This window comes from Trematomus bernacchii, unplaced genomic scaffold (assembly GCF_902827165.1).
Source record: "Trematomus bernacchii unplaced genomic scaffold, fTreBer1.1, whole genome shotgun sequence".
Classification (NCBI taxonomy): domain Eukaryota; kingdom Metazoa; phylum Chordata; class Actinopteri; order Perciformes; family Nototheniidae; genus Trematomus; species Trematomus bernacchii.
In genome coordinates, this window is record NW_022987593.1 from 17237452 (window position 1) to 17249191 (window position 11740).

The window sequence follows — 11740 nt, forward strand, 5'->3', positions numbered from 1 at the left end:
CACTTGGATCTGTGGAGCCTCATATGGCGCTGCGCTCTTTAAGCCTCTTATGAATCACGACGGCAGCAGATGTAGAATCAGGAGCTCCTGCTGAGAGGAGAAACCCGCCGGCTGAGCCTCAAATCTCTGCCGAACCTCAGCGAAATATCGATACTGCCTTTGTTTGTGCAAGCAGCACACCGAGCTGTCAGGAAGATGGAGCGCGTAGTGGGTGTCCAACTCTGAACAACAACACAAACAAATCCATCCTGATAATCTTAAAGCCATGCTTCCGCAGGAGATCAGGAAGCAGAAGCCCCGCTGTGTGTCAGAACCGATTTTTTGCGGGCAAGATGTTCCTCCCGTGCCGATTCGGCCCTTGAAGAACCGGGAGTTCCCTCTGAGCGCGAGGCGGCGCCGCCACGGTTCCGCACCTGAACGGAAGGTGAACTGCGTCCTGGTTGGAGACGGAGCTGTGGGCAAGACCAGCCTCATCGTCAGCTACACCACCAACGGATACCCCACCGAATATGTTCCCACAGCGTTTGACAACTTTACCGGTAATGGTTGACGTCAATGTGGCTGATTTGCAGCTTTACGCACAGGTTTTACGCACAAGACTTATTTTAGATTGAGGCTCTGAACCTTATTTTTTGCAGCTTTTCCACAGGTCCTATAACTATATTTTATTATTTTACTTCTTCACTTCTTGCAGCATCATCTGTATTTACAGGGTCGATCTTTAACTTACTTCTATCACTTGAATTAATTGTATTTTTCTTCCGTTTTATTTTATTTTATTGTAAGCACTTGCAATCTTCTTTGTGTCTGAAATGTGCTACACGAGTAAAGTAACCTTAACCTTAACCTTGACAGATGTAACGTTTAAGGCTGTCGGTATTTTGACCTAATTTAACTTATAATGCTATCAATCAATACTGTCTTTACCAGCTCATATATTAAAACACATCATATGTTTACATGATAAAGTATATGCTGCAAGAAACTCTTTAAAGACACAATACTTACTTTTTGTATCTTCTCAGTCATGGTGGTGGTTGATGGAAAGCCAGTGAGACTGCAGATCTGGGACACAGCTGGACACGTGAGTTACTGTTAAATAATACCACAGACCTTTAATACAACACTTAGCAAATGGTGCAAACCTAGTTCCCTATTTTTTTATAGAAATATTTATCTTTTTATATCTTTCTCGTGCTGCTCTGTCACAAAGAAGTGGGGGCTGGTTGATGGATCAATCAAAGTAAGTCATCAGGGATCAATGAGTGTTTGTCAGTAGTTATTGGAGTGTTTGTGTTGGTGTCCCCTGGCTTTTAGTCCTGGACTGAAATCCTTTTAGACCCCTTTAGTTTTTAGTTGCCCCCCAGTATCTCCACATGTCTCATCGCCCCCTGCAGGAAGTCACCATGTTTGTATTTGAGGAGTTTTGCCCCCTCTGTCCTCCTGTGCTCCATCGCCCTCTTTTGGCTGAGTGTTCATTATCCATCATCAACTCTTCTTTTTAAAAGCTTTAGCTGACACTTTTATCAAAAGCAACATGCGTGCACTGCAGACGTTTGCATATCAGCGCTTCACTGTGGTGACATTATTTAACCTTTTAAAAGATGCAACTAAACAGACATTATTGAGGAAATGTTAACCGAGGCCAGCTTGAGTCCTGCTCCAGAAGTTTCATTTACATTTTGGAGATCAGAAAGAGACACATTTAGGTATTTTCATGTGTGTTTTTGATGACAATAAGAAAGATACAGAATAAGCCTTTAAGTAGCAGATTTCATTCCTGCATGTCTTCTGCTCTGCTTGTTTTCCGAGTCCTGCTCCAAAAATGTAATTCACATCATGGAGGTCAGAAACTATGAAGAGACACATTTTGGCCTTTAAAGGTGGGGTAGGTAATTTTGGAGAAACCGGCTCGAGATCGCTAGATTTTGAAAATACACAGCCGGAAGAAATCTGCCACTTCCTTATGGAGCCCCTCCTCCAACACACACGAACGCACACATGACCAATGAGGGCACGAGATAAGTTTGTGCACAGATGGAAGGCTGACAGGCAGGTAGGCCATCCAGTTATTTTAGCCGGGCCGTCTCAAATGATTGGTCGTGCTTTTTACAGTACTACGGCTTCCACAGATGACATTTTTATGGATTTTTTGTCAAAGCACTTCAGATATTCATTGCTATCGGGATGTTGAGAGCATTCCATGGAATATAACAAAAAGTGTATCTCGAGCCGGTTTCTCAAACTTACCTACCCCACCTTTAATGTGCTTTTTTTTTGCCTGACAATAGGAAAGAAATTCTAACCTGTCCTCTTTGTCCCCCTCGTTTACTCCACTACTTATTTTTCTGACGACTTTTCACTTTGACTTCTTACATTTTGAACCCAAATACCTGTACTTTCTACTTCTTACATTTTGAACCCAAATACCTGTACTTTCTACTTCTTACATGTTGAACACAAATACCTGTACTTTCTACTTCTTACATGTTGAACACAAATACCTGTACTTTCTACTTCTTACATGTTGAACCCTAATACCTGTACTTTCTACTTCTTACATGTTGAACACAAATACCTGTACTTTCTACTTCTTACATTTTGAACCCAAATACCTGTACTTTCTACTTCTTACATGTTGAACCCTAATACCTGTACTTTCTACTTCTTACATCTTGAACACAAATACCTGTACTTTCTACTTCTTACATTTCCCAAACAGGCTGGTTCCTTTAGTTTGAATGTGTGTTTGGTGGCGTGATCATTATTATTTAGAGTCATTGCGTGCCTATTGATTTGAACACGATCCGTGTATCCATCATTTCCTGGTCTTCTCTAAAGAAGAGGGACCAATGCAAACGTTGTCATGTTGCCGTTGTTCAGCATGGAAACATTCATTAGCTAACAATGACATTATTGTTCTATTAATATAAAGGGAGGTCAGGTACTCTTTAAAACAGCTGCTAGTTATGGGTACTTTTTACTGAAGTACATTTCAAAGCCCTCTTTACTTTGACTTGAGTAAAGAAGTTTAGTCAGTACTTCTACTTTTACCAGAGTATTTTTAAACACGAGTATCTGTACTTCTACTTGAGTAAAGGATGTGTGTACTTTTTACTCTCTGCCAACCAGTCCTCTCTGTTTCTGGTTTCTCTCCATAAAGGACGAGCTGGATCTCCTTCGTCCTCTCTGCTACAAAAACGCCGATGTCTTCCTCCTCGTCTACAGCGTGGTTCGGCCCTCCTCCCTCCGCAGCCTGGTGGACCGCTGGCTCCCTGAGATCCGGCACCAGTGCCCGGACACTCCTCTGGTCCTCGTCGGCACCCAGCTGGACCTGAGGGAGGATGTCCAGGTTCTGATCCAGCTGGCCCAGAACCAGCAGCGTCCCGTGGGCACGGAGGAGGGCCGGCAGCTGGCAGAGGAGCTGGGTATGGTGGGATTCATGGAGGTCTCTGCGCTGACCCAGAAGAACCTGAAGGACCCGTTTGATTCGGCCATCTTGGCCAGCATCCAGCAGACGGAGATGGAGAGTTGCAGCGAGGAGAGGAAGATGAAGATGAAGATCCCCCTGAGGACGAAGACGCCGGATAAGATGAAGAGTGTCTGGGAGACCTGGTGGAGGAAGATCAACTGTGTGATGGTGGAGCAGAGCTGTGAGGTCAAGTGAACGTTATTGAAAACCTGGGTCAGATCATCGAAAAACGGTTCAATTTGGAATGAAAATGTCAAAATACACATTTCAGGTGTTTTATTTGACTACTTTTTTCTATTTGCATCTGGATATTTCTCCAAAACTCACCGAAACATGGCAGAATTAATCATTTGAAACATACAAGAAAAAGTTTCATTATGATCTAATTAATGATTAACTGTGAGATCAAGTGAACGTCACATTTAACTTGTTTATTTTGACTAGTAACGTCTATTTGCATCTGTATATTTCTCCTAAACTCAACAAATACAATACAAACCTCGGTCAGTTCATCGGAAAGCTGATACATTAGTTTTCTTCATCATGATGGCAGAAGGTGGAAAGAAAATATCCAAAAGAAACATTTCAGGTTCTTTATTTGACTAGCTTACGTCTATTCTATTGCATCTGGATATTTCTCCAAAACTCCTCAAAACATGGCAGAATTGATCATTTGCACATTGAAACATACAAGAAAAAGTTTCATGACGATCTAATTAATGATCAACCAGAAGAACCTGAAGGACCCGTTCGATTCGGCCATCTTGGCCAGCATCCAGCAGACGGAGATGGAGAGTTGCAGCGAGGAGAGGAAGATGAAGATGAAGAAGACGCCGGATAAGATGAAGAGCGTCTGGGAGACCTGGTGGAGGAAGATCAACTGTGTGATGGTGGAGCAGAGCTGTGAGGTCAAGTGAACGTTATTGAAAACCTGGGTCAGATCATCGAAAAACTGTTGAATTTGGAAAGAAAATGTGCAAAATACACATTTCAGGTGTTTTATTTGACTACTTTTGTCTATTTGCATCTGGATATTTCTACAAAATCCAACAATAGACGGCATAATTTGCACATTTAAACATACTGTTCCATGATGGTATCGAGTTGTGAATGTTTCTATCCTGTCCACCTGTAGTGGCTTGTGCAAAATGTATGGAATACATATTTTTAAAGGTAATTTTCTAAATATTTTTGAGAGAAATCTCCAACTTTTTAAGTTTCATACTTATCTTTATTCTACAATTTCTTAACAGAGAGTTTATATTTCATTGATAGCCAGATTTTGAGAACATGTTACACATAAAAACATAACAAATATTAATCATAGATGTCTGTTTTTCCACTTTAATCTGATATACTGTGCATATTTTATTTAGATTTTTATTTAATTTAATTTATTTATATACATCTTATTTAACGTACTTTTTTGTTTATTTATATTACTTTTTGCTCATTAATTAAATTGTTTTTCAAAACTGTTTTATAACAGTAATATAATTGCTGTTTTTCTACAACTGAATTTCTGTTACTGTGTTTATGTATGCACTTAATTTATTGGCAATAAACGTGATTGTTGTTACAGTTATTTTCATTTCCCTCAGTTGTCATTAAATATGATCAGATGTCTTTTAAAGAGTCCTCTCCTGCTGATGTTCAGGTGTATATCAGTATGTAGTCTTTCTACTTTAAAGAGTCCTCTCCTGCTGATGTTCAGGTGTATATCAGTATGTAGTGTCTCTACTTTAAAGAGTCCTCCTGCTGATGTTCAGGTGTATATCAGTATGTAGTGTCTCTACTTTAAAGACTCCTCTCCTGCTGATGTTCAGGTGTATATCAGTATGTAGTGTCTCTACTTTAAAGAGTCCTCTCCTGCTGATGTTCAGGTGTATATCAGTATGTATTGTCTCTACTTTAAAGAGTCCTCTCCTGCTGATGTTCAGGTGTATATCAGTATGTAGTGTCTCTACTTTAAAGAGTCCTCTCCTGCTCATGTTCAGGTGTATATCAGTGTGTAGTGTCTCTACTTTAAAGAGTCCTCTCCTGCTGATGTTCAGGTGTATATCAGTATGTAGTATCTCTACTTTAAAGAGTCCTCTCCTGCTGATGTTCAGGTGTATATCTGTATGTAGTGTCTCTACTTTAAAGAGTCCTCTCCTGCTGATGTTCAGGTGTATATCAGTATGTAGTGTCTCTACTTTAAAAAGTCCTCTCCTGCTGATGTTCAGGTGTATATCAGTATGTAGTGTCTCTACTTTAAAGAGTCCTCTCCTGCTGATGTCCAGGTGTATATCAGTATGTAGTGTCTCTACTGGGACATGTCTTCATGCTTTAATGTTCAAAAAGCTCTTTATTTCTCTCATACTGCCTGTGCTGCAGCACCTCTTTTCACCCTCTGTCTGAAACCAGAGCCCAGTCTGCTCTGATTGGTTAGCTGGCCGGCTCTGTTGTGATTGGTCAACCGCTTAGAGATGTCCCGCCCCTTAGCCTATCACGTACAATGTGTTGGAGCGCTAGCCAATAGGAGCCAAGTGTTACACAGTGATGTCACTATGTTCCGGAAGTAAACAAAGGAGTCCAATGGAGGCGTTTTAGAGTGTGTGTGAGAGAAACCCCCTCTTGAGGAACACAGGGATTTTAGCCATTTGCATGCACTAAAACCTAGATAACTACAGGAAAGAGAAACCCCCAAAAAGCACAGGGCCTCTTTAAGGTTTAAAGCAACATGTATTCTCTATCATTTCATTTCAAACATTCGCGATATATTATATTTCATTGGGGGTGAATTAAGGAACTATCTATTTATAAGAGCAGCATTCACTTGTTTCTTCAGAGCACTTGTATCCGTGCCAAGGACATGTTGGAGTGTTAATAAGGATTAAGAGCTGCTGATTGGCTCCCTGATCCTCCTGATCTACTGACCCAGCACGGACACACTTTTATAGACCTGCATGCATACAAAAGCATCCTCACCTCAGGTACAGATTGGGAGTGAAAAGGAGAAGGAAACGGGTCCAGAGGGATATGTTTCTGTAATCTCTGGTGACTGCTCTAATGGGAGCAGACAGGAGCAGCTGGAGAGGATTACACAGCAGATGGAGGCGGACACTTCACACCTTCACAAGTCACAAGATGAGATAGGACTTTATTTAACCCCAAGGAAATTGTTTGGGTATTTTCTGCTGTAACAAATGTACATTTCCCCTCTCTGGGACGGATAAAGGTATTCTGATTCTGATTGAACTGAACATTATGATTAGATCCTATTGAACACGTAAGAAACATGTGTTAAGCGTGTGGAGTATTTTGATTTAATTAAGAAACAGTCGTCATGTTCTCACCCTGTCCGAAGCATTTAGGTTAGATTTAACAGGTGACCTCTATTAATCTGACTTAATTTCCCTCTCTCACACACACACACACACACACACACACACACACACACACACACACACACACACACACACACACACACACACACACACACACACACACACACACACACACACACACACACCACACACACACACACACACACACACACACACACACACACACACACACACACACACACACACACACACACACACACACACACACACACACACACACACACACACACACACACACACACACACACACACACACACACACACCAGAGCCTCTACTTCACTGTGTTTGTTGTAATACCTGCTGCTCACCAGCAGAGATCACTGATATTCACATTTTACACCTCATCGGGACATGGAGGTAATTCAGAGTCTCATGCTGGTTGGTAGAGTTTGTTTCAGTGACATTTTTATGGGTAAAATCCAGGACCCGTGACCTTTATCAGTGCAAAATGTGATGGTTTAGAAAAACAAGAACAGGACGCACTTACAGACTTACAGAATAGTTTTTATGCCCCACAAATAAGTTTCATAATGCAATGAAATAATGATAACACAACATCTAAGTGCTTTATGATAGAAAACATCGCCTTTTCTAAATAATAAACACTCTGCATGCTTGAGAGGGCAAAACAAATGGAAATACAATTATATTTTATATTAAACAACTGTAAAAATCGCTTAAATAAATGCATCATATGGATAATGTGATTATCTGGGGTGGATGGATTTAGGGGGAGAAGAAACAGACTAGAAAGGTGAGAGAAGATTTGTGAAGAGTGTGTAAGAGCGCTGAGCTTCATTTAAACAATAATTGAAGCTTTCAGATTCTGAAGATTCAAACATGGCTCTCCTCCTGTTCCTATGGTTCTTCTGTCCGTTCTGCAGAAACCAGGTTCAGGTCTGAGTCGTTCTCATACTCACAACAAGAGTCTAACTGATGGAGAGACAACGAGAGGAGAGTCAGAGGCGTCAACACGTGGATACATTCATACTTTTGGTCAAACAGAATTCAACGTTTCCTATATTTTGCTCCTTTTTCAGTGTTTGTTGGAAAATGTGTGAAAACATTGTACTAAAAAAACTGAAACGTTGATTTGAAATAAATGAAATATGTCCACTAATTACACATAAATGTATTAGGTTAGGTGAAAGCAATAATATTAAAGGGCCCATGTCATGCTTTTCCGGTTATTACCCGTCCCCTGTATAGGACAGAGAGTGAATACCTGGTGAATACACATACTATACAGAGATGCTTTATGAGAAACCAATGTGATTTTGTAAAATTGCACAATATACATTTATTCTAGTAGACCTCAACAATGGAAATATGATCAGTAGAAATGGCCATGACATGGGCCCTTTAAGTTTAAATAGGTTCAACTAAATATGATTGCTTTCTTAATATCATTGCTTTCATCTCACCTAATACAATTATGTGTCATTTGTTGACATAATACATTTAATTCAAGTCAATGTTTCAGTGTTTCCATTTCAATGTTTTCACACATTTTCCAACAAACACTGAAAAAATGAAACGAAAAACAAATATAGGATCGTGTGTCATTCAAGTAGAGCTGCTGGGACTCCCAGCAGCTTCTACTGAAGCGAGTAAATCGCCAGAACGCCGACACCTCCTCATCTCCACCGCTCCCATGTTTTATTTTGTGTTGCCATAAGTTAGTCTCTCTGCGTTTGTGCGCTGGGCGAATGCTAATGCTAATAATGCTAATGCGAGGATAATAAAATGGCGGCTCTACAAAACATTTCAGAGTTTTACGGGGCGTGGTTTGCAATTCGCCCAGCCAATCAGAACTGGGGCACTTTTTTCCCCCAGGAAAGTACCACCTCTCAGCAGGCACTAAAAATGGGGGTAAAAGTTCCCGGGATTAAGTGCTCTTTTTGGTGTGAACGCGACATAAGGGGTACTAACGGAACTAAATGCGAAAAGTACGGTGAAAAGTACTCCGGTGTGAACGCGGCTATTGTGTTCTTTGTAACCAAATCTCTCTCAGAGGGGCGTGGGGAGTGGCTCCTTATTTTCATCTAAAGTAACAGACAGAGAATCAGCACTTTAGAAACAGGGCTGAAACAGAGGGGATTATGGGATGCTGCAATGATCTGTTTGGTGTTTCAGCCAATCAGAGACAGGTTCTGTATATATCTGAGACCTATAATAAAGTAATGAAAAACAGTATAATAGGGGACCTTTAAAGCATGGAGACATGTCACAGCAGAGGTACTAAATACTAATATGAACCTGAAATAAGCAGAATACAGCATTCTTGCGTATTACTGAATACTGAATCTCAAAAATAGAAACTATCTAAAGAAAAGAATGAAGAAAGTGGGGACAACATGCAGCAAATGGCTTAATTCAAACCTGGCATACATTGAGATATCTGTGAGCCCCTTGCAGTTTTATAATAGTTTGGATTATACCAGAACTGATCTTAAGACTGGTTCTTTGTCAGGTTGTTTTCATAGTTTAACTTCTTTCATGGTGCATCTGTTTTTCACTTTGCACGTACAGTAAACAAGGTTTTCATTTACTCTCTGGTTCAGAAATATCATCGTCCCCTGTAAATCCTAAGCGTGCAAATAGTGTTACAATATAAATGCAGATGTACATACCTCTCACTGCGTAAAGGAGGATAACATAGCCTCCCGTCTGCCTCTCCGTTGAATCAGCAGGTATATCATGGGAAATACTGTATGTCACTGAGTCTTTAAACAATAGGATGTGGTCTTTGTGTCTGTACTGTCTGTGGTACAGTTGTTTCAGACAGATAAGCTGTTGAAAACCAGCCTGGTTTCCTTCCTCTTTTAGTAAGTATCCAAAAGCAAGGCATCAGTACAGCAGTGTTTCGATCACCTATTGATTTATCTTTAATCAGATTTAAGATTAGGGAGCATGGCCACGCCTCAACCTCACCTAACCTCAAAACATGTTTTACTAAAATCTGGTCAACACATCTGGCCTCTTTTGTCTCCAATTTCTCAAGCCAACCTCCCTTAGCCTTCCCTTCATCCATTTATGACCCTTCCTTTCTAACCTCTTCATTCCTACGCCCTGTCTCTACATACCTCTCGAACCCATCTATCCCTCCCGTCATCCATTACTCCCTTCATCCCTACATTCTCCCCACCTTACGTCCCACTTTATTCCTATATCCCTCTCATTATCAACTGATCCCTCCTTCTCTACATCCCCTTAGATGCTATTTACACCCGGGTGTCCGTAGCTAACAATGCTATTTACACCCGGATGTGCTAACAATGCTATTTACACCCGGGTGTCTGTAGCTAACAATGCTATTTACACCCAGGTGTGCTAACAATGCTATTTACACCCGGGTGTCCGTAGCTAACAATGCTATTTATACCCGGGTGTCCGTAGCTAACAATGCTATTTACACAACACAGTCTCACGGCATTTCGTGTTATAGTCACGAAATTAATCTATTGATTCGTGTTCACCAACACGATTTCGCCATTTTTTTCGTGTCACACAGAACGATTTTAAAAGCAATGTAATAATAACAAATTAGAAGGAAAAACAGATTTTAAAAAATAAAGATTTCAGTATTCTGACACAGAACGATTTTTAGAAGCAATGTATTTCTATTGGTAGTATGTTTCGTGCCTGCACCAAATAATAACAAATTAGAAGGAAAAAAAGATGACATAAAATACAGATTTCAGTATTCTGAGGCTCTGAGACATTTCTTTTCCTCGCGGACGGCAAGACAAGTCTGACATTATACAATTTAAAATAAAAGGGATAGGGTTAGGCTTAGGGTAAGATATTGAGTAAGAACATGTGTTTATGAACCACACAGCTTCTGGTATTCCAAGACCCGACCGGACAACAAGACGTGTTGCAGGCACGAAACATACTACCAATAGAAATACATTGCTTTTAAAATCGTTCTGTGTGACACGAAAAAAATGCGAAAATCGTGTTGGTGAACACGAATCAATAGATTAAATTAATTTCGTGACTATAACACGAAATGCCGTGAGACTGGGTTGATTTACACCCAGGTGTCCGTAGCTAACAATGCTATTTAGACCCGGGTATTTATGGAAATGTTTCTTTGATAATATAATTCCCTTGTGCTGCTGGGTCAAATTGTAATTCCCCTATGGTGGATGTATAAAGGCACTTCTTATCTTAAGCACTGTAGCTATTTACGCCCTTTCTTTACATACCTCTCTCCCCATCTATCCCTCCCGTCATCCATTACTCCCTTCATCCGTATTCTCCCCACCCTACGTCCTACTTTATTCCTACATCCCTCCCATTATCAACTGATCCCTCTATCCCTTTAGTAATGAATCCCTCCTTCTCTACATCCCTTTATCTCGTAGTTCCCTACATCCATGCATCCCTCCATTTCTACACACCTCCCATCATCCCTTTATTGATTCATTCATCCCTACATCCCTAAATACAATTACTCAAACACAATTTGATAAAAAAGAGGGTCGGAGCTTATGCCTGCTCATGCGGGAGATACTGCATTGATGAAACGCCATATCATGGATTATCAAGGATTATTTCTGAAACAGTATGGAGCTCAAAGGCTTTCTCTCTTGCCGGTTATACCACAAGGTGAGTTCCTTTTTATTTCCTGCTGCTTCACACACATGCTCTGTGCCAGTGGTTCCCAACCTGGGGGGCGCCAAAGATCGCAGAGGGGGCGCCAGGCCTCAGATGATTTGAGGCCAAATATCATATTTAGACTTTTTACTTTTTACATATAATTGTAACGCAATACATGATTGTCACTAAAAGCCTTGTCTCTACATTACAATAAAATATATAAAAATAATTGATTAATTAATTTGAATAAAAATTCAAGTTAGTAGCTAT

At 40.5% G+C, this 11740-nt stretch overlaps 1 protein-coding gene across 1 annotated transcript; it reads left to right on the top strand.

Annotated features, from left to right (window-relative positions):
• The first annotated feature begins 265 nt into the window (after positions 1-265).
• Positions 266-3667, top strand: LOC117482203 (cdc42 homolog). Its single transcript, XM_034130226.1, has 3 exons — positions 266-539; positions 1026-1084; positions 3164-3667. The coding sequence occupies exons 1-3, from the start codon at positions 266-268 to the stop codon at positions 3665-3667; spliced, it is 837 nt and encodes a 278-aa protein (XP_033986117.1).
• Positions 3668-11740: the final 8073 nt, after the last annotated feature.

Coding starts and splice junctions, on each gene's coding strand:
- LOC117482203 (XM_034130226.1), top strand. CDS start 266: ATGCTTCCGCAGGAGATCAGGAAGCAGAAGCCCCGCTGTGTGTCAGAA. Junction 540..1,025: donor AGCGTTTGACAACTTTACCG/GTAATGGTTGAC, acceptor GTATCTTCTCAG/TCATGGTGGTGGTTGATGGA. Junction 1,085..3,163: donor TCTGGGACACAGCTGGACAC/GTGAGTTACTGT, acceptor CTCTCCATAAAG/GACGAGCTGGATCTCCTTCG.